We start from the raw sequence: 24,000 nt of genomic DNA, 5'->3' as shown, positions 1-24,000 counted from the left end.
CGAGGGTCAAGTGCAAATACTCCTTGGGGAGTAACGCCCCATCCTCTCGGTTGAGCGGGTCTTTCGCGTAATTAATCTCCCAAGCTTCCAAAATCTTCTTTGGTGCCAATTACTATTAGTCCTGAGAATTGTGGCCTCATCCCATGCGATACCGTGATTAGTATTTGTCACGTGGTCTGCAAGTGCTGATTTTTTGCATTGTCTCCGTGCGACAGCCTTCTGGTGCTCGCCTTTTCTTGTTGAGAATTTTCTTTGCGTTTCGCCGACGTAGCTCTTGCTACAATCAGCGCAAGGAATGTCATAAACAGGGTTTCTTCTTTGTCTATTTGGTCTTTCGGTTTGGGAAACATCTGGCTCATTGTTTGATAGGGTTTGAATGCCACTTTGATGCCGTGGTTTTCCAAAACTCTCTTTATTGGCTCAGAGGTTCCGCTAACGTATGGAATTGTGCTATAGTCCCGGCCGGATTCTGCAGCGTTGATTGTGTCCTTCGACGGTGGTTTAGGCTTGCTGGCATCCAAAATAAAGCGCTTGGGGTATCCATTGGACTGTAATGTCGATATTACTCGTTGCTTTTCCTTACTTCGATCAGATTTTGTTGTGGGGATTCTTTCGGCCCGATCCATCAATGGTTTAACCACAGCTCGCTTGTGCATACTAGGATGGTGCGATGAAAAAGACAGATAGCGATCAGTGTGAGTAGGTTTCCGGTAAACAGTGGTAGTTAATCTTCCGTCTTCCTGGTGGTGAACCATTGTGTCAAGGAAGGCAATTTTTCCCTCGCTTTCGCGTTCAACCGTGAACTTAATGCAGGGTTCAATTGAATTCAGATGTTCGAGAAAAGCCTGAGTATTATCAAATTTCGTGGTTGTACTCACGTCGTCCACAAATCTTTTCCAAAACAGAGGTTGATTGGTGAGAGTAGTTAGTGCTCTTTCTTCAAGGTCTTCTTCTTTTGATGATGGAAAATCATTAAAAAGGCAGTGGCTGTGGTCACATCTACGACGTAACTAAAGATTAACTTAACTTAGTGTCAAGTTACGTGACGTCATACCTAACTGTAGTTAGTGCTTTCGGTCGACTTTGCGGTCACACCACGCAGTTAACTACAGTGAGTTCTAACTAACTTGTGGATGACGTGAGAATGAAAAGAGGTTCATGACGGCCCTTGTTGTTGAGCCGTGAAGGCTACATGTGTTGCTAACTTGTTGTATGTAAACTTTTTGTTTGTTGTCTTTGATTTTCACCTCGCTTCACGCTTGGTTTTTATTTTGCATATTTATATATGCTCATCTCGTACGTGCAAAAAGAATTTGTCACATTCTGATTGGTTGGTTGTTTGTAAACTTAAGTCTAACCCGTGAACCCTGCTTAGGTATAACTACAGTTAGTCTGTATTGTTTTGGATCACGGAGGCGTGTCTTCAAGACACAATGTATGATGTCACATTTATTTTTCAAGTGTGAATACTATGCCCAGCCCGGGGGGGACGGGGGTTCTCGTCGGAAATTTTGAAAAGACCCCTAAGAGGTACCAAGATCCTGTCTAGTGGGCGTTGTGTGAAATCTTTTTCACCCCTAAGAGGTACCAAATTATGGTTTTTAATTAGACAAAATTAAAAATTAGTTAATTGCCAAATGTCTCCTATCAAAATTTTTCGGCTCAACTGATACCCAAAAAGGCACCGCTAAAGCTCCCGCTGTGGACCTTTTGAGGCTAAACACTCTAAGAGGTACTAAAACCGCTTTTTTAACCCCTAAAAGGTACGACGAGCACCCCTGTCCTTTTTATATGGGATTCCCCCTCCCCGGGATACCCAGGGCCACTTAGGCAAAGTAAAATATTCCTATAATAGAAAAGAAATATGTTGAATCACTATTACTTAGTATAGGTAATCGCAGGACCCATTGCGATTACTTGTTAATAACATAGAGGGCAAAATTTTCTTAACACTGTTGAGGCACCTCGAGAAACAGTCAGCTAAGCGGAGTTAAAACACTTGCTCGCTCGGAAGCAAAACAACTGACAAGCAAGTCAACTTGTTCTTTGCATCCAAAACGAGTATAGATGATTGTTATTTACATCCCCTCGAGAGGAAAATACGAGTTTCATTCCTGAACAACAGTAACAACGATTAAACCAAATGTTAAGCTTCAATTTATTTTATTCACCTGTGCTGTAGAGGTTTTTACCACTTGCAAATACGCATCCGTAAACATAGCAAACGGTTTGTCCAAAGAAATCCACCAAATTTGAGCTACTCGTTCCTCCCGTCAATGGCAAATTGTTCTGTGACCTTTTTTGTTGAGCTGCAAGATGTCGTGGTAAACTGAAAGCCCTTGACGAAAGGAATCATTTTGTTTTGTAACCACACAATCCCGCTAGTCGATCCAAGTTTTAAGCTTTTCATGAAAAAAATCTTTTGCCCTTCTGCTTGTCACTCGAAAATTCAAATTCCAGATCATCTTTTAAAGCTAGTTCTTAATCTTTATGCCTTTTCGGCGAATGCAGCGCGAAATAAAAGACAAACTTCGATGAAGACGAAGTTGTTTTGCTCAAACAGAAAGAAACCAACTGAATGTGGAAGAGGTACGTTCAGCCAATCATGAGCGAGAATTTTTGGCGCTCGACCAATCGTGAGCGAGTAATTTTGCCCTCTTCTCAAGCAAAATTAAGAAAAAATGTCCTCTTTATTGACCAATCAGTATTCAGTAATTTTGCCCTCTATGTTATTAAGGAGCAAATCCCCTTGGGTAAATGCCAAGTGGCCACTTTTTTCTCTCCGTTTTAGCGTCGTCCGACCGACCCAAATTTTTGTTATTTTCAAAAAAAAAAAAGAATAACGACATAGTTAAACCATTTTTCACTTTAAACAATTCTTTTTATCTGAAAAATGAGCTTAATAACAGCATAGAGAAATACAGGAACAAAAACAAGAACATTCATGGAAGTGAATAAGGAATGATTCTGGTACATTGTACCATTCAAAATGGAGTTGATATTCAATGATTCTCTTTTCTTATTCAACTTTTACCCATGTTGTTTTCCTTTTGCTTAGTCATATTCCGCAGCAACGAAAGTCCCATCTTCTGAAGAGAATATTGAAGCTTTTCGCCGGGCGCTCATCTCTAATGGCGATGAAGTTGATACAAAAGAAAAACTGAAGAGTGCTACACTTCCTGGAACACGAAGCCGGATGAAAAGCGCCGGGCCAATGCGCACTAACTCGTCAGCCGCGCAAGCACAAGATGATTTCCCTGATGATAACACAGATGAAGTTATTAACACATTGGTCAAGTCTGCTACAGCACCTTTGGATTCAAGAACCCGAGTGCGCAAGCGCAATAAAGCGACGAATCGAAAGTCAGGTCAGTAAAAAGGATGTTCATGCGGTGGCTTTCACTTCATCAGTGTTCGATAGTTAGACGTAACGTTTTCGGACTAAGACTAATTTAAATGCCGAGGAACGATAGAAATCGAGAATTTTGCTACGACTCGACAATGTAAGCCCAGCCATTTCCTCCGTGCATGTTACGTATACTGTTTATTCTAAGCCCGCTTTACACTATCACAAGAATCTCGGTACCGTACCCTTTCTTTTTCGGGCACGGCAAGGTAAATTTTTCGTGCGTAAACAGAACAAACAAAAGGCATATTTGAAACCCTTGCCAGAAATTCTAGGGGTACCGAGCACATCTCTGGAAGTGCGCTCGGCACTCCAAATATTGGTACCATGCCACCATTTTGGAATGCCCTGCAATTGTGCGTGTGTAAAAGGGGTTTCAGATAACATTCAGCAAAGCTGCGGTCCTCTGTTGACCAGGTTGTCGGGTTATCGGGATGAAAGTAGCTTCTGTTCATATGAGACTGAATTTGAGCGCGAATGAAACTTTGAGTTTATAAAGATAAAAGAGTTAAAGTGCGTCAGTTGCAAGTGCGTCACAAGTTGCTTTGTTAACTGCAGTGATATTCATGACTTTCATTTCGAGCTGACACTTTGAGCGTTAGCGCTTCGTCAGGGCCTAAACTGTTTATGCTTACATTCAGCAAAGCCGGGCGCCTCTAGACTCAGATGATCCCAGTTGACCAGATTGGCCGGTTGGGTTATCGGCATGAAGGTTGCTTCGCTTCAGAGTGAAGGGCTCTGACTAAGGGCTAATGCTAGAAACAGCAGCTCAAAAATGTTTTTTTTGGCAGTTAATTTATCTTTATTAGATAATTTTAGCCCGGTTACTGAGAGGAAAAGTAATGATGCAACCATTCAGGCGTGAAATCTAACAAACAAGCGAAGCGAGAAATTTTCAAGAAATTATTCGGAACTTAAACGCAGAGAAAAAGAGCGGTGAAAATACCGTTCTATAACGGAATTTTTCTTTTCCCGGTAACCGAGATCTTGGCTTCTGGCAACATGGTCAACTGAAGACGGCAATATTTATTTGGGGGGTGAGGCGAGAGGCCCAAGATTTGGTTTTGGCAGCTCAGCGTTAGAGTAGCCCTTTAGCACATACCTTAAGCAGGCCAATGTTTACATTTTTGGGTTACGATCAGAGCACATCTCTCTTGTTCTCTTATGGTCTTTGCAAATCACTTGATTAGCATATTAGTAAAAATTAGCAATTTTCATATAACCCGCAGTGCATTTTGTTTTGACCACAAATTTTGCGTAAACTATTGTTTTCAAATGCACCTGGGAGTAGTTGGCAATAGTTTATGCAAACGAAGGGAAACAAAATTCATGCGGGTTATTTGAAAATAGCTAATTAGCCAGTATCAAAAATACCATAATACTCTTTGTTTGTCCCTCCAAAAGTTTGCATAAGCATTGTTTCCAGTTTCTCTTGGAACCATTGTTAAGTCCCAAGAGAAAATAAAAACAATGCTTATGCAAAATTTTGAAGGGACAGAGTATTATGGTATTTTTGATATTGGCTAATAGGGACTGGAGGATCTACGACGCGGTGATCCTCGAGAACACCGCAAAACAAGAATATCATTAGTTGTGGTTACACTAGCCCTGTTGCCCATCGGTAAATAGCGTTTGCCCACGGGCATGGATGTTTTTGTGTGTAACTGCTTTCCCTAGACCGAAACTGCCCTAGGGTTATTTCCATGGATACATAAAAAAGAACATGAGAACTTCCCATGACAGTTCCTGAATTGAAAAGTACGGTTACCGTTTATCTGCTCCCTGAGGTGGCATGGCTAAATTTGCTAATACACGAAGATCCATAATTATCCTATTATTTTACCCTGTGTGTGGTTCCACACACCTTGGGTTTGGGGCCTTCCAGAGGGTAAATGGATTGGGTTTGGCTCAGCTCAGGTTTCATGTTACCCTTGAGGGAGACGGGTACACAGTAAAAGACTCCCCTTACGGTAAAATATATTTACATATGAGTTCACTGACCTTTCAAATTAGTTCTGCTTTATGATTGGCCAAGCCACCTCAGGGAGCAGATAAACCGTACTTGTCAGTTCAGGAACTGTCATAGGGAAGTTCTTTTGTTCTTTTTGATGTTTCCATGGAAATACCCCAGGGCAGTTTCGGTCTAGGGAAAGCGGTTACACACAAAAACGCCCTTGCCCGTGGGCAAACGCTATTTACCCATGGGTAAAAGGGCTAGTGTAACTACAGCTATTGTCTATCAGACCTCCAAAAGAGCGTCTGGAATACGATGCAGTGCTCTGACTCAGTAACCTTGTACAACAGAACTTGCTGCTTAAGACAGAAATGTGAATCAAAACTTCAGTTTTCTGGTTTGCTGTTTTTGACAGGTACGGTTATGAGTGAGCATCGTGAACATTTCTCGAACTAATTTGATAAGAGTCCTTTCCATTTCATAATTTAAATCTTTTCCGACGTACATATCTCTGGTAGTAAATCTTGTGGACAGGATAGTTGGTATCAAAACAACAAACGAATGACCAAAGCTCGAGTTATCTTGGTCTGACCGACCAGTGGGTTTCTACTCAAACCATGCTAAACAAACTGCACCATTTTGTGGGCCGGGTGTGCAATAAGTGGTTCACGCCGAATTTTTTAAAGATCAAAACATCTTAACCCTTTCAGCACCGATAGTACCAAATGGCACTTTAGATTTTACTCTGTCAAACGCCAGACGATTTTACTCGTCAATGGGGAACCCCTCGGGGCTTAAAGGGTTAAGCTAAAAGCGAGAAGAAACTACGTCTCCGTGTCACCCTCTTAGCCCCGATAGGGCCAAATGGCACTTATAGATTTTACTCTGTCTAACGCCAGAAGATTTTACTCTGTCTAACGCCAGACGATTTTACTCGTCAATGGGGAACCCCTCGGGGCTTAAAGGGTTAAGGTGGTTCAAAATAGTTTCAACACTTCGAAGACACTCTCTTTAGAACGAATGGCGCTACGACACTGTATCACGTAACAGCAATGTTATGGTACCATATGAAACACCGGTTATTTCCAAACAAGATGTGGTCATTATTGTGATGTAATAATCTACCTTGGCAGCGAGAAAGCCCAGCAAGAATACCTTGTATTTTAGATTTAGTTGCTCATACCTCAAAAACGAACTCGGTGACCCCCCCCCCCCCCCCCTTCCTTTTTATTGCTGAAGAGTGATCAGAAAACCAAGATGAAACTTTCCGCCAAGTTGAAAAAAAATCTTTACTGCAGAGTCAGAGCCAACTTAAAAAAATCACAGAATTAAGGTGACTCTGAATGCACTGTACAAATGTTTTTTAAACTTTGCAGAAGTTTCATCTTGCCTTTCTGAATACTTTTCAGAAATAAAATATGGGGGTCACCGAATTCGCTTTTGAGATATAAGCAACTAGAGGCAAAAGAAAGGGTGTTTTTACGGGGCTTTCTGTTACGATAGTTACACATTACGTCACAATAATGACTGCATCTTCGTGTTTTATTTTGTACCACAATATTGTTAATACACGAAACAGCGTTGTAGTGCCGATCCTTTCTTCTAATAAGAGCGTTACTTGAAAGTGTTGAAACTGGTTTGAGCCACCTTAAGAAATGCTGATTTCAACGATGACCATAACAGCTGATCTGACAAGAGTATCACAATACTGAAACCAGTTACTGTAGACCTGCTGTTACGACGTTACGTTTTCTTGGTGCCATTTGTGAAGTCTATTACTGTTTGTCTTGTTGCAGTGCGGAGAACATTGAAAAGTGGTATAAGTCCAGAGGATATGGAAAAACTCACCAAACAGGTCAATAATTTCGACAGCAAATGACGCTAGTCAACTTAACTTAATGCAGAAAAAATATTCACAATTATTTTATACAGAGAGATTGTTCATTATTTTACTATAAGACTCCGTTTTTAGAAAAGTGAAGTCGGCACGTGCCACAGGGATCGCGTCCCGTCGAAGAGAAAAATTTCGATAGATGTAAATAAATCTTAATTTTGTAGGAATTTTGTAAAATTTCTTTTCACTCCCAGTTTTGATTTCAAAAAGCGGTTGTCGATTGTCTGGTGATACTGTATATTTTAGAGTAATGAAATGACCTTGTCAAATGAGATATTTCATGTAATATATTTTTGTCACGTTTAAAAATTGGGGAAATTTAAAACCATTAGATTTCGTTCTGTATGTGGGAGGAGAGCGAAATTGACTGTTTCTCCACACAGCCTATGAATCAACCACGTGCACTCCATTTTGTTCTTTATTTTATTTTTATCCTGTGAATGGTATTGCTCAGCAGTTAAGAGAAAAGAGCTTGTCTAAGGGTTTTTTTATTCTCATATTTCACACTTATCTCCTATTATTCGAAAACCTAGTAAAGTTATTCGGGATGTGAGTTAAGCCATAGTTAATAGATGTAGGCTGGTTATGAAACTCGACAAGTTTCTTTGTTTCATGTTTTTGTTCGCTTTTTTGGCCTTGACCCTGCACAAAACCCGACAAAAACACGCTTTTTTCAGCAGGATAGCCAATCAAAAGCTTCGACTAATTTATTCGAAATTAACTTCCGAACCGAAAACAAAAGATTGTGCAGGGTCACGGTCGGTTCAACATGTAATTGCGACTGTATTGTTCCTGCTTTTGAAATTCCCAAGGGTTTCATAACCAGTCCCTAGATTAACTATGGTTAAGCCAGGTGTTGATTTTCTTATTTAAGCGAGGCATCTTTCCTTCGCTCAAACTGTACACAGAACCTCGATCAGCATAATCGTCACACGCGCCTTTTGGGCACAGGATTAAGGGTGCAATTAAGTCAAAAATAATGAAGAAGCACTGAAAGCAGTTTGTAAATTAAAAACTAAGAACTAAAAAGGAATTATAAATATTCAGAGTGGAATATTTGGCAGTTAATCACCATCGATCCGTTAAAAGAAAAAATGAAGATCCGGGTACATTTGGAAGTGAGGCTGGTTAAACTTATACTATATTTAGATGTTTTGAATATCAGATGTCATTCACCAAGAAAGCCCTCGCCACAGCACCGTATGGGACTGATAATCGGCGAAAGGAAAATGTTGAGTATTGGATACAAAACTGAGAGGTTAACCAGTCAGATCAGAAGGAAATATATATTGTTCAGGGCCAGGTTGTTAAAAGGTCAATTAAGCTAATCCAATCATGATTTTACTGGAAACTTGAGTTGCAGTTTATTTAGTGTTTCAAAAACAGTTTCCTCAAGATTTTAAGGGTTCAATTTTGACTTAGACTTTTGTTTTCCTTTAGCCTAAAATAACTTAGGTAAAGCTTCTCTGACTTACAAAAGTCATACTTATTATAGGTTGGTACTTAATCGCGGATTAGTGTTAATCGGCTTTTGAACAACTGGGACCAGGTGTTTACCGGCAATCAGAAGTACTTACGCCAAAGCGCCAGGTTCAGAACAGTGCTTGCTAAATTTATAAATCTGCATGCAGCAGCTTGCATCAAGCAAAAGGAATCTGAATCTTTTCTTGTCTTCCATTTCAAATCGCATTTCTAAACTAGAAAGGAGTTTACTTCTTGTAATTTCAGGGCAATTGGAAAGGTGTTTTGGGCGGATTGAATGTTTTGCTGACCTGTTCAAGTTGCAGCTAGCTAACAATGACAATGACTTGACTACAACACATGATCTCAGTACTGTATGTGGAAATGAAACACCGGCGTTTTGTTATGGAACTATTACAGTTTGGAAGTATTGCTTTCGTCACTTGCTGCTCGCTTTTGGATGTAACCGACTGTACTTTAAGACTTTAAGACATTACCAACTGTTGTCGACTAAGTACGACTGCATGACTAACTGCATAATTTATCTGGTTCGGGGCGTCTCTTTAGGGGTAAATCACTCTTAGTATCAGGTTCTTGAATTTGCTTGTTTCTTTGGTTTTTTTGTTTTTGTTTTTGTTTTTGTTTTTTTATATTTGTATTCTTGCGACTTTGCAGTCGTTGTATTTAAGGAGCCATCTTTCACGAAAGTTGGCTTGTTTGAAATCATGCTCAGTATTAAACAATGTAAAATGATCGCTCGATTCGTCTTACAGTGAAGCTTGTTTTTTCGTCACGTCACATCGGCCGCCGTGTTGGTACAAGAACAAATGAAAGGCAAATCATTATATACAATTTTGAGCATTTTTGGTTTAAGCGCAGCGCTAATAGCCGGAATGCAAAATCTCAGTAAAAGTTCTTAGAACAAAGAAAGTCTATCACCAGCACGAAAAATACGGAAGAAATTAAACATTCGTAATTCGCGATGGCCTCATGGTTAGTGTGCTCGACACCGGATCGAGTGGTCTGGGTTCGGGGCCTGGCCGGGGACATTGTGTTGTGTTCTTGGGCAAGACACTTTACTCTCACGGTGTCTCTCTCCACCCAGGTGTATAAATGGGTACCGGCGTAATGCTGGGGGTAACCCTGCGATGGACTAGCATCCCATCCAGGGGGAGTATAAATACTCCTAGTCGCTTCATGCTACAGAAACCGGAGATAAGCGCCGGCCTGATGAGCCTTCTGGCTCGTAAGCAGAGACTTTACCTTACCTTAGTTCGCATAATAGATAACTCTATTTGTAACGTCTTACGGAAAAGATATTCGGCCATGTAATATTCCTTTGCGTATATCTGAGAGACGTTATTTGCATTGGCACCATCACCTAACACAATGCAATCAAATGTGTTGATATTAACAATTAACAATTATTGGATGAGGTTGAGCATCTTAGCGATAATTATCAAGGCCAAAGTTTGTGTTATCTGCTGAAGCCGAAGGCTGAAGCGGATAACACAAACTGAGGCCTTGATAAGTATCGCTAACATGCGAAAACCGAATTGGTTAGTATAATTCTATTCAGTAGTCTCACGATTGGCTGATTAAAAGCAATTCATTCTATCTGGATCTTTTTTGGTGAGGAAATTTAAGTTCAATGCAGTCTACTTGTTTCCTATTCGCTAGATTATCGGTTAACTCTTCGTAAAAATCATGAAGAACTGACATTTTTAGTCGCGAATCCTTACAGCACACGCGCGAAGGCGAAATCCTCAGAGAAAAGCGAGTCGTCGGCAAAGGTCTATGACTGGTGGTGCAGCTATATAACGAGCTTTTTGGAAAAATTGCTGGAACTAGCCGCCTTCTGTGGAAGACATGTCAAGTCGTAAGTTCATTGAAAACTAGCCACAGCTTTCAATTGTATTTCGCCTCATAGCATTGCCCATGCAATCACTATAGCATCCAGCCCCTGAATTGCACAACCCATTCTCTTGATCACTCACACTTTGTCGTACAAAACTTTGGATTATCCAACTCTCTGACATATTGGATTTGTGTGTTTGCTTAACCGCTGGCAAAATTTTGAGCTTTGATTTTTATCCGTAGGCTGTTAATTTTGGATTTCACGATCCACCTCAAACCTCACTGACCCATTGGACCTCAGAGGGTTGGGTCTAGGGAAAAGCGGCGTCATTTACTTTCAGTGTTAAAATGCGGCTCCTTATATAAGCAAAACATGAGTTAAAAAAACTCCCGTGCTGCATATTAAGGGTCTGTTTACATGGAGGTTGGATGCCCCGGCTGACCGAGTTATCGGGCTTGTGAAGGATAAAACAAGAAACTCACTTAAGCGGGACGGTTCTTTTAAGTTGGCCACTGAGCACAACGAACAAGATCGCAGACAAAAAAAACGTTTTGGTGGGAAGTTTAATTTTTTTATCACTTGTTATCACTATTTTGCACTTTATTTGTCATTTCGTTCAGTAGATGTCGCTGGTAAGTGATAACGACGAAACAGGATGGTAATTCCGCGCCGCCATGTTTTCGCGGTCTTATCACCTCGGTAAGCCGGGATAACCCGGCACGAACCGTTTACATTTCATAAAGATAGTCCGCCTAGAAGGATGCCTCTGGCAAGTATAGATAGGGTGCCCCGGGAAGGCGGGTTATTAAACACTTGAATGCGTTTTCTAAAGAAACGTCCCAGCGTTGAAATTTAGCTGCGAACCTTGGCAGGTAGTTTCAAGTTTGGTCGGTAGTTTCAAGTTTGGTCGAACCCTCTGCATTTTCTACCGTCGTTCTCGTTAATTGCATATGGTTAGTTAATTCTTCGATAATTCCCTTTCTCTTTTTATTTCTTCTTTTAATTATTGGAAGTTTGCAGTTTTGTTGTTTGAGCCTCTCTCGGTGGTTTTTAGGACCATCATTTGCGAAACCTGGCGTCAGAGCTGCCGTCTGGTCTTGGCCTCCACCTCAACTGGAACACTCGCCTCCTGCAACATAGAAAGAGTTTGCTGCTGCCACAGACGTGGTTCGGGACTCTATGGTGAAAACGGAGCATGTTGCAATTCATCTCCAGCGTTTGTTAATTTTACGCATTCACACTCAGTTGTGGACGCGGCTATTCACGTAATTCACTGGGCTCATAATATCGCAGGGTTATCTTGTCATCCCTGGAAATTTGATCCTCCATCGACGATCGCGGCAGACTGGTGTCACTAAAAAAACCGAAACGAATTCGCAGATCTTTCGATTTCTCCTGCTTATATCTGAGGCATATTCAGACAGCAGAAGAATAACGGAAAGATATCCAATACGAATGAAAATGCATCAATTTTTTTCTCAACCGATCTCACAGCTTATTGCAAAGTATCAGAGATGGGCCACATCCCATAAAAAAACTACTCGATTCTGATTGACTGAGAGTAGTGCTGGTTTTTTGCTAACAACACTGTTTATTCGAGTGCAAAAATAGTTAATTCAGTGCAATTTACGCACAGACCTCTCGCTTTTTGATTGGTCAATGAGCAAGCAAAGTCGGAGATAGTCGGTACCGATTTGGAACACTTTTTATCGCGGGCTGTAATCTCGTACCCGTTCCCAAGGGCTTTTTTATGTTGGGTACTTTACAAAACCTGTACGTGTAAACAACAGATTTTGTCTGGAACCAGTACTTGTTTCTACCCGAGCAGTTCCTTCTCTTTTGAAGTGTAAAAGGGCCTCCGTTCGGATGGAGTTGGTACTTGGACGGGAGACCACTGCGAAGTCCCTTTAACGACGATCTAAATTTTTTTACACTTGATTTCATTTTTTATTTATTTTTGACCGTTGAAGGCTATTTTCTTATCTTCTTTCTGTCTTTTTTTATTCCTGCAATGGAAGCAATGGATTCATTTTCTTGTTCGGGTTTGGTAATATCATTGAAATGATCGATTTCCACTAAATCCCTTTCAATAAAATCACTATCGTTAGTCTCTATATCTGTTCCATCAAATTAGTGCCTCATCCGCTCCATGAATGAGCCAAAAAAAGGAGAGTTTTGTTTTTCTTGCGTCAAGTCTGCACTCCGAAAATCGAAAACGCGTAAAATATTAGAAATGCAATGCAAACAACAGCAGCCGTGATGGTGCAATAATCTGATGCGAGAGGGCCCGAGTTCGAACAACGGGTCAGGCAGTTCGCGGATAGGGAATTTGACAAAAAGTGCAATTTGTGACTACAAAAAAGAAACAAAAAGAACACGAATAAAAAAAGAGAGAAGAAATAGTGAGCAACCATCCAAGGCTAATTGTCATATCACATTGAAAAAAAAAAAACCCGAAAAAATTAACACATCGCCTCGTGTACAGGACTTTGTGGTTTGGCGTGCTTCTTTCGTGCAGCTGAGGGCTCTGGTTCGAACTACCTTTAAATACGGAATTGTAATCGTTCCCCGGTACCCCCTGTTTGTGGGTCTTAATTCAATTTCCGCGGGGTATGCACATTTGTGACTACGAAGACTGATACGAAGAAAAACAAGAACAACAAAAAGGAATGGGCCAGAATTGCTACATAAGCAGCACCCGACTTACTTTTCGGTTTTCCAATGTAAATATCCGATAGTGGTTTGAAGTTAACATTAAAACATTTGCCGCACCTGAGAATTTTCCCGCGTTTTGAATATCTGTGGCTTTTACCAAAAAATGTCAGGCCAAAAAATGTATCTTTTGTAAAGCTTTTGTAAAGATGTTCTAGTGTTTTAGTTAGTGGAGAGAAACCCCTTCTTGTAAGGAGGATTCTTCTATCAGCACCAATTAAGAAAGCCACAAAGGTTGCTAGGTTAACTGCTGCTTCATGTATTACTATTAAATAACCAACATTCACTAATTTAGCAGGTAGTTTGAGGAGAATATTTTGTGTGTGAATGGTGAGTTGAGGAAAAATCATAGACAAAAGTTAGGGTTAGTCTGTAAAATGAGGGGAGAAAATTACAAAGCAAACTCTCAACTTCAAAATAAGGTTAACAAATGAAACAAACTCTGCATGAAATTAAGAACTTTAATCCCAGAAACAGCCAGATAGTACACGTACGAAAAACTAAATCAAGTAGGAGGGATTAATAAATATTTGACCATGAAAATTATTTGTTCTTAAAAATGGGAATAATAAAGATGAAAAATCTTTACACTAAAATCGTCGTTCTTAAAAAATATAAGGAAAAAACTATAAAGAAATCCCATGGAATATGAAACACAGGTTCCACGAGGCAAATCCAAAAATCCCGAAGATAAAGGCAAGCTCACCACCATTAGGCTTGTAAATGTTGATAAAACTATGCGATTTTTCATGCAAACTTTCTTTCAGCAAAACAGCTAAGTACAACCAGTTGCAAAAATACTTGAGACAGCCATGTTTACATACTCTCATCTAAACACAGCTCTTGACCAATGAGAGTGCACGTACGATCCTAATTATTTTATAAAAGAATATATTGCACTGCATATGAGCTGCACAAGTTCAAAAGCCATACATCCTTCACCAAACGCTGAATTATTCTGAGGAGAAAAGTAGAAAATATCACAAAAACAGCTGGAAATTATCAGGAAAACATGATGATTAACTCACAATGATTAGGCTATTTTTTCTTTTCAATCAGAGTCTCAATTCATTTCTTCATGCTATAGTAACTGGTTGCCACCTCAAAGTACTGAAGGAATGTTCAAATAAATGTTGTGTCGAGTCGTTGTGTTAATTCAGTGTACGTTTTGTGTAGCTTGGCCAGAGAATAAATCACCTTTCCAACAACATCAATGGAAGAATTTAAAGGAAATATTTATATCTGATTACGAGTTAATATTAACAATATGCCATCACTTCAGAGCACACATCACAGATGAATGAAATTAAAATATGGGGCACAGTACCACGAATGTGGAGGCCTATGTTTGAGGACTCTTTCAGATTGTAATCACACTCAAAATTCAGGTCATTTGCAGGCATATCCTTACAACAAATGATTAACTCAATCAAATCAAGTATTGGTTTTGTCTAGACTCTTAGCAACAATGGCAAGTTAACCAATCAGACTGCGAGACTAAAAGCAATTGTGGTAAAAAGTAATTTGTTATATATTATTATTATACCAACCCTCGTTTTGCTTTTTCATGATAAGTTCCATTTCAAGTTTAACTTTCTCCATCTTCAGTTTGTTATTGCGGGGTGCAACCTCAAAGTACTGGAACAGTTTGAAATAAACAGATTTGACTACTACAAGCATATTCAGAATCATTAGTTTTTTTCTTGTCATGTAAAATCACTACCTCCAGCTGTGCATCTGCAAGGGTCCTCTTTTTGCCTTTTCTGATGGGGTTTATGGAAACCTCCACCACTTCATCAATATCCTGGGACACATAAAATAAAATCAGACAGCGACATTATTATTATTATTATTATTATTATTATTATTATTATTATTATTATTATTATTATTATTATTATTATTATTATTATTATTATTGTTCAATACCCTACATTTCACTGAAAGCAAAAATAAGAAATACCTGCACATCCTTCAATAAAAGTGACTGTACACTAGCTTCACATGGCCTTGCTGAGGAACTGCTGCTGCTACTGGTTTCCTTCTACATCAAAAAAGCACAAAGAAAACACTAGTGTATAGTGTAGAATGCGTGATTTGAAAGAGAAGTTTAAGTGTTTTTAAAGTTAAGTCAGTGTGCATGACCACAACCGAAAAAGTCTAACTCATTATTTAAATTACCCAGTTCCTCTGACCATTAAATTTTATTCTCGTTCCCTTTTTGTATGTATTTTGCATGAAAATAAAGAGGGATTCTTTTTTTCAAAAAATTTAATAGAATGTTACATCAAAGTCCTAATATACCTCAATGACATACTCTTGGCTTGTTGGAGGGACAAGTGGAACAGTGGCATTGATGCCCTCTTTCCATAATGTTTCTGTTATACACAAAGAAAAGGTGCTGTTAATAAAACTATGCAATTTTTCATGCAAACTGTCTTTCAGCAAAACAAGTAAGTACAACCAGTTGCAAAAATACTTGAGACAGGTTACAGGAAAATCTCAATCCACCTCGCTTTCCATTTTCCCCTCCCCTCCCATGATGTTAGCAATGCAAGATCATGCTCAATAGGGGAAAGGAAGGGGCTTTGTGTTCTATGTGTAAGACACTTTTCTAGCATTGATTTCAATTTCGGAAGGCGGCTGTTTTTCACTTAGAGTGTCGACTCAACATTTTTGTAACTGTTTGTAGTTGGCAAATTAAGCAATAGACCACAAGTTTCTATAGTTTATAGGCTGATAAACCACGGGGGATGTTGGTACAACATGAGAAGAATTCGTAAATCACGAGCCGCAGGAGAGTCAGATTCATGAATTCTTCGAGTGTTCTTCCAACATCCCAAGTGGTTTTCAAGCCTATAAACCCTAGAACGTGTGGTCTATTGCTTTTAGATAATAATTCAGAAGATGCACGATTTTTCCATGACTTTACTGGCACAATAAAAAAATAGCTGATTGACCAGAGAGCGTGCAATGATTTTGGTTATTATATAAATGCTTTTGTTGCACAACCTGACACAAGCATTATCAATTATTAATCAGTGTTCTCCTTTTCAAACGTGTGGTAACTGGAAAATTTTACTGCCTGCAAACTTTTTTTTAACTCCCTAGAAATAGACTTTGTTTGGTATTTTTGAGAAAATTAAACAGGTATCTTTGATTGATCTACCAGTTTAAAAAACCACTTTGACCTGTTATGCTGCAAACAAGGGAGAACACTATCAGTTTAATATGTGCATACTGTACATCCATATTAATTATTACTATGGCAACTTCTATAAGAACCCCAGGTAACATATAATCATGATCATCATTATCTTCATTAGGTGGGTAGGAGGTGGTTACACACCAACCATTTTTATGTACCTCTTATCCCCTAATCCATTTATTCTTGCTACTTTTTACAAGGAGAAGCATGTGGCAATCTCTATCACATAAACTAACTAGACTGATTGTCACTGGTGTGGTTTAAATTAAACTATATACACAATTTACCCAGAGTATCTGTTCCTCCATTTATCCCAATAAACGCCTGAGGACCAAGTACATTCGCCACTTCTCTCTCAGTGGAGGACATTCTGCTCACAGCTGGAGCCACTGGACAATGCAAATCCTCACTAAGTTCCTGCAAAAATTAATTTACTTCATGTTCTTGATCTAATTTACTACAGACAAATCACAATGGCACAACTAAGGTCTGTCTTACTGAGTCATCTGGTAAATTCCCATTCCCAGTGACTTTTAATCTTCTAACTTCTCCTTGGTGTGCCTGACGTTCTTTTCGTTTTACTGACGCAGTCAGATCCTCCCATCGTTTCTTCACCTGCAAAGTAGGATTAATGTTGATGGAAGAATACTAAAAGAAATTAATGACTGTGCATTAATATACTGGTTAGGAAAACCAGATGGGAAAATTTTGTTTTTTCTGTCCAGCCATCTCGTGGTCAAAAAAGCATAAGTTCGAAATTCATAATAATCTATGCATAGCATGGTATGATCATTTCACCTGGTCAACAGTTTTCCTCTCCCCTGAGTTTACAGCATTCACTGCCATAGTGATCTCCTCCCAAGCATTTTTTTTGCAATTATTAGTCACCACATTTGAAAATTTTGACTTGAGAACAACCTTAAAATAAAGTACATTGAAAACTAGCAAATTTGTAATTCAATACGACATTATTAACAATTGAAACCTCACTGTAAATGTACTCACTGCAACCTTTTGTTAAAGAAAAAAAAGCAAGTAAAACATAGTTTTTTTAGTATAATGTAAAGAGATAAATTTATCCACTGACTTGTCTTCTCGTATAGCCATCAATGAGGGCTCTGTTCATGTCTTCCGTAAATCTGGCACTTTTTTTCTTGGTCTCAGACATCCTTTACTACAATGGAGCAGAATTAAGGAGAGACACAATAGGATAGCATTTCTAATGTGATGAATGCCTTAGCTGCTCAAGAGCTGAATTTGAGAGACACTTTGCTAGCACTGATTTCAAGTCCGGAAGAAGGATAACTATTACTGGCATGATAATCTTCTCCATTCTTACTACTTCTCAAAGGCCAACAAAGGCTATAACGTAATCTTTGATGCTTATCTTAATTAAATCATTGTTTACTAACGTGCTATTATACCAATGCTCCAAAGTACTTGTCATGAATTGCACTAACAAACGTTTCAAAATATAATATAATTCACTCCAGCATACCTCAAGATAATTATCACAGGAAATAAGATTGATTTAAATTAATTTACTTGTACCAAAATACAGCATACCAACGTAACAATTCAGCCGGAACAAACGGTGACGCGGCTTCCGCATAAATTCCCGCCAAATTCAGAGCCACCAAACCAATTGAACAAGAAAGGCAAACCAATAAAGAAAGAAAATGATTTTCATCGCGTTAATAAACTCTCTCATCAACAATTTAATAGCAAGGTAAACATCTTATTTAAATAAAAAATATAGACAGAGAACTTACTTGTAGCACAGCAGCCTACTCCGCAGTTAAAATCAATCCATGTTGGGAGACTGCAAAGGCCTCTATTTTATTCACTGTAAGCTTAAGCTTAAGTTAATCCACTTTCATTTTTCTTGATTAGCACCCCATGTTAAAGTCAATAATGACTTAGCTTTAATTTTTTACAAGAAAGAAGAAACATGACCACAAACGAAAGTGACAAAACAAGATCAAACTAGCCTACCTGTCCGCTTCGATACCTTACCTGCCCGCACTCACTGCAACCTTTCGTTGAAAAAAACTAAACATTTATAAATGTTTTAAGGTTACAGAAACCTCATCGCAAACGTACGACTTGGTGCTTTTTGACGTACATTATCAGGTTTGAATAGCAAATGCAAGTGATATAGATAAATTCTCGAAAGACAAGAAAAATGTGCTCAAACCATGTATCAACGGCTGGTCAACGTTGCAAGATACTTCGATTTCAAGATTGCCGTCACACTCAAGACAACCTTGTATTATGGAATTTCCAGTAACTAACCACAAACTAGAGTTATTTAACAGGTGAACAATAAAAAACAATGGAAAGAGGGCATCAATGCCACTGTTCCACTTGCCCCTCCCACAACTCGATCTTGATTCTCGAACCACCTGTCCACGCAGACGCAGAAGGTCATTCCCGAAAAAACCTACCCGAAAATATCGGGCTACGTTCGGGTGTTTTGAGAAACACTTTTCGCAACCCGAAAATCACGCCCGAAAAACTCCCCGAAAACTTTACGGGCCCGAAAAGTTTTCGGGTCTTTTGAGAAACGCACGCCAGGTGTTTACCGGCAATCAGAAGTACTTACGCCAAAGCGCCAGGTTCAGAACAGTGCTTGCTAAATTTATAAATCTGCATGCAGCAGCTTGCATCAAGCAAAAGGAATCTGAATCTTTTCTTGTCTTCCATTTCAAATCGCATTTCTAAACTAGAAAGGAGTTTACTTCTTGTAATTTCAGGGCAATTGGAAAGGTGTTTTGGGTGGATTGAATGTTTTGCTGACCTGTTCAAGTTGCAGCTAGCTAACAATGACAATGACTTGACTACAACACATGATCTCAGTACTGTATGTGGAAATGAAACACCGGCGTTTTGTTATGGAACTATTACAGTTTGGAAGTATTGCTTTCGTCACTTGCTGCTCGCTTTTGGATGTAACAGACTGTACTTTAAGACTTTAAGACATTACCAACTGTTGTCGACTAAGTACGACTGCATGACTAACTGCATAATTTATCTGGTTCGGGGCGTCTCTTTAGGGGTAAATCACTCTTAGTATCAGGTTCTTGAATTTGCTTGTTTCTTTGGTTTTTTTGTTTTTGTTTTTGTTTTTGTTTTTGTTTTTTTATAATTGTATTCTTGCGACTTTGCAGTCGTTGTATTTAAGGAGCCATCTTTCACGAAAGTTGGCTTGTTTGAAATCATGCTCAGTATTAAACAATGTAAAATGATCGCTCGATTCGTCTTACAGTGAAGCTTGTTTTTTCGTCACGTCACATCGGCCGCCGTGTTGGTACAAGAACAAATGAAAGGCAAATCATTATATACAATTTTGAGCATTTTTGGTTTAAGCGCAGCGCTAATAGCCGGAATGCAAAATCTCAGTAAAAGTTCTTAGAACAAAGAAAGTCTATCACCAGCACGAAAAATACGGAAGAAATTAAACATTCGTAATTCGCGATGGCCTCATGGTTAGTGTGCTCGACACCGGATCGAGTGGTCTGGGTTCGGGGCCTGGCCGGGGACATTGTGTTGTGTTCTTGGGCAAGACACTTTACTCTCACGGTGTCTCTCTCCACCCAGGTGTATAAATGGGTACCGGCGTAATGCTGGGGGTAACCCTGCGATGGACTAGCATCCCATCCAGGGGGGAGTATAAATACTCCTAGTCGCTTCATGCTACAGAAACCGGAGATAAGCGCCGGCCTGATGAGCCTTCTGGCTCGTAAGCAGAGACTTTACCTTACCTTAGTTCGCATAATAGATAACTCTATTTGTAACGTCTTACGGAAAAGATATTCGGCCATGTAATATTCCTTTGCGTATATCTGAGAGACGTTATTTGCATTGGCACCATCACCTAACACAATGCAATCAAATGTGTTGATATTAACAATTAACAATTATTGGATGAGGTTGAGCATCTTAGCGATAATTATCAAGGCCAAAGTTTGTGTTATCTGCTGAAGCCGAAGGCTGAAGCGGATAACACAAACTGAGGCCTTGATAAGTATCGCTAACATGCGAAAACCGAATTGGTTAGTATAATTCTATTCAGTAGTCTCACGATTGGCTGATTAAAAGCAATTCATTCTATCTGGATCTTTTTTGGTGAGGAAATTTAAGTTCAATGCAGTCTACTTGTTTCCTATTCGCTAGATTATCGGTTAACTCTTCGTAAAAATCATGAAGAACTGACAAAATTTTTTAGTCGCGAATCCGTCACGCAATCACTGTTGAAAAGGATATTCAGCCCGAAACCGAGGTATTTTTTACAGCACACGCGCGAAGGCGAAATCCTCAGAGAAAAGCGAGTCGTCGGCAAAGGTCTATGACTGGTGGTGCAGCTATATAACGAGCTTTTTGGAAAAATTGCTGGAACTAGCCGCCTTCTGTGGAAGACATGGTCAAGTCGTAAGTTCATTGAAAACTAGCCACAGCTTTCAATTGTATTTCGCCTCATAGCATTGCCCATGCAATCACTATAGCATCCAGCCCCTGAATTGCACAACCCATTCTCTTGATCACTCACACTTTGTCGTACAAAACTTTGGATTATCCAACTCTCTGACATATTGGATTTGTGTGTTTGCTTAACAGCTGGCAAAATTTTGAGCTTTGATTTTTATCCGTAGGCTGTTAATTTTGGATTTCACGATCCACCTCAAACCTCACTGACCCATTGGACCTCAGAGGGTTGGGTCTAGGGAAAAGCGGCGTCATTTACTTTCAGTGTTAAAATGCGGCTCCTTATATAAGCAAAACATGAGTTAAAAAGTTTGAAAGCCCGAAACTCCCGTGCTGCATATTAAGGGTCTGTTTACATGGAGGTTGGATGCCCCGGCTGACCGAGTTATCGGGCTTGTGAAGGATAAAACAAGAAACTCACTTAAGCGGGACGGTTCTTTTAAGTTGGCCACTGAGCACAACGAACAAGATCGCAGACAAAAGAAACGTTTTGGTGGGAAGTTTAATTTTTTTATCACTTGTTATCACTATTTTGCACTTTATTTGTCATTTCGTTCAGTAGATGTCGCTGGTAAGTGATAACGACGAAACAGGATGGTAATTCCGCGCCGCCATGTTTTCGCGGTCTTATCACCTCGGTAAGCCGGGATAACCCGGCACGAACCGTTTACATTTCATAAAGATAGTCCGCCTAGAAGGATGCCTCTGGCAAGTATAGATAGGGTGCCCCGGGAAGGCGGGTTATTAAACACTTGAATGCGTTTTCTAAAGAAACGTCCCAGCGTTGAAATTTAGCTGCGAACCTTGGCAGGTAGTTTCAAGTTTGGTCGAACCCTCTGCATTTTCTACCGTCGTTCTCGTTAATTGCATATGGTTAGTTAATTCTTCGATAATTCCCTTTTCTCTTTTTATTTCTTCTTTTAATTATTGGAAGTTTGCAGTTTTGTTGTTTGAGCCTCTCTCGGTGGTTTTTAGGACCATCATTTGCGAAACCTGGCGTCAGAGCTGCCGTCTGGTCTTGGCCTCCACCTCAACTGGAACACTCGCCTCCTGCAACATAGAAAGAGTTTGCTGCTGCCACAGACGTGGTTCGGGACTCTATGGTGAAAACGGAGCATGTTGCAATTCATCTCCAGCGTTTGTTAATTTTACGCATTCACACTCAGTTGTGGACGCGGCTATTCACGTAATTCACTGGGCTCATAATATCGCAGGGTTATCTTGTCATCCCTGGAAATTTGATCCTCCATCGACGATCGCGGCAGACTGGTGTCACTAAAAAAACCGAAACGAATTCGCAGATCTTTCGATTTCTCCTGCTTATATCTGAGGCATATTCAGACAGCAGAAGAATAACGGAAAGATATCCAATACGAATTAAAATGCATCAATTTTTTTCTCAACCGATCTCACAGCTTATTATTGCAAAGTATCAGAGATGGGCCACATCCCGTTGTTATTTGGTTAATAATGTACATAAAAAAACTACTCGATTCTGATTGACTGAGAGTAGCGCTGGTTTTTTGCTAACAACACTGTTTATTCGAGTGCAAAAATAGTTAATTCAGTGCAATTTACGCACAGACCTCTCGCTTTTTGATTGGACAATGAGCACTCAAAGTCGGAGAGAGACTGTACAGATTTGGAAAACTTTTTATCGCGGGCTGTAATCTCGTACCCGTTCCCAAGGGCTTTTTTATGTTGGCTACTTTACAAAACCTGTACGTGTAAACAACAGATTTTGTCTGGAACCAGTACTTGTTTCTACCCGAGCAGTTCCTTCTCTTTTGAAGTGTAAAAGGGCCTCCGTTCGGATGGAGTTGGTACTTGGACGGGAGACCACTGCGAAGTCCCTTTAACGACGATCTAAATTTTTTTACACTTGATTTCATTTTTTATTTATTTTTGACCGTTGAAGGCTATTTTCTTATCTTCTTTCTGTCTTTTTTTATTCCTGCAATGGAAGCAATGGATTCATTTTCTTGTTCGGGTTTGGTAATATCATTGAAATGATCGATTTCCACTAAATCCCTTTCAATAAAATCACTATCGTTAGTCTCTATATCTGTTCCATCAAATTAGTGCCTCATCCGCTCCATGAATGAGCCAAAAAAAGGAGAGTTTTGTTTTTCTTGCGTCAAGTCTGCACTCCGAAAATCGAAAACGCGTAAAATATTAGAAATGCAATGCAAACAACAGCAGCCGTGATGGTGCAATAATCTGATGCGAGAGGGCCCGAGTTCGAACAACGGGTCAGGCAGTTCGCGGATAGGGAATTTAACAAAAAGTGCAATTCGTGACTACAAAAAAGAAAACAAAAAGAACACGAATAAAAAAAGAGAGAAGAAATAGTGAGCAACCATCCAAGGCTAATTGCCATATCACATTGAAAAAAAAAAAACCCGAAAAAATTAACACATCGCCTCGTGTACAGGACTTTGTGGTTTGGCGTGCTTCTTTCGTGCAGCTGAGGGCTCTGGTTCGAACTACCTTTAAATACGGAATTGTAATCGTTCCCCGGTACCCCCTGTTTGTGGGTCTTAATTCAATTTCCGCGGGGTATGCACATTTGTGACTACGAAGACTGATACGAAGAAAAACAAGAACAACAAAAAGGAATGGGCCAGAATTGCTACATAAGCAGCACCCGACTTACTTTTCGGTTTTCCAATGTAAATATCCGATAGTGGTTTGAAGTTAACATTAAAACATTTGCCGCACCTGAGAATTTTCCCGCGTTTTGAATATCTGTGGCTTTTACCAAAAAATGTCAGGTAGGAAAATACAAGAGACAATATCAAACATGTAGGCAGTGGAGATTGAAAATGCTAAAACTGAAACCGCGGCTTTCCCAATGGACAGCTGGAGTATCGACGACTTCAAAGTTTGCGGAAGAGACCGTGTATCGGATAATCAATGATGATATAACTATTTCTGTGGCGGTTTTCCGTAAACTACAAACTCTGAACAAATCAATGCTTAAAACTGCTGAAACTGGTTAGCGGCTGACTCACATCAGTCG

At 39.6% G+C, this 24,000-nt stretch overlaps 2 protein-coding genes across 2 annotated transcripts in view; one reads left to right on the top strand and one right to left on the bottom strand.

Annotated features, from left to right (window-relative positions):
• Positions 1–7,389, top strand: part of LOC138019601 (FH1/FH2 domain-containing protein 3-like) — a 57,045-nt gene extending 49,656 nt beyond the window's left edge. Inside the window, exons 24-25 of the mRNA XM_068866461.1 lie at positions 3,059–3,368; positions 7,157–7,389. Of these exons, the coding sequence (XP_068722562.1) occupies positions 3,059–3,368; positions 7,157–7,239 (393 nt within the window). The 3' untranslated portion in view covers positions 7,240–7,389. The remainder of the gene's footprint in view (positions 1–3,058; positions 3,369–7,156) is intronic.
• An 8,077-nt stretch (positions 7,390–15,466) lies between these two features.
• On the bottom strand, positions 15,467–18,860 carry LOC138019432 (myb/SANT-like DNA-binding domain-containing protein 4). The gene is made up of 6 exons (XM_068866224.1): positions 18,060–18,860; positions 17,581–17,667; positions 17,292–17,411; positions 16,992–17,108; positions 16,781–16,910; positions 15,467–15,663 (listed from the first exon to the last, which is right to left on the bottom strand). The coding sequence occupies exons 2-6, from the start codon at positions 17,659–17,661 to the stop codon at positions 15,581–15,583; spliced, it is 531 nt and encodes a 176-aa protein (XP_068722325.1). The 5' UTR covers positions 17,662–17,667; positions 18,060–18,860; the 3' UTR covers positions 15,467–15,580.
• Between the last annotated feature and the right edge of the window lie 5,140 nt (positions 18,861–24,000).

The sequence above is a fragment of the Montipora capricornis genome, chromosome 10, assembly GCF_036669925.1.
Source record: "Montipora capricornis isolate CH-2021 chromosome 10, ASM3666992v2, whole genome shotgun sequence".
Taxonomy (NCBI): Eukaryota; Metazoa; Cnidaria; class Anthozoa; order Scleractinia; family Acroporidae; genus Montipora; species Montipora capricornis.
The sequence above is the reverse complement of the archived record's forward strand: the minus strand, read 5'-3'. Positions and strand labels throughout refer to the sequence as shown.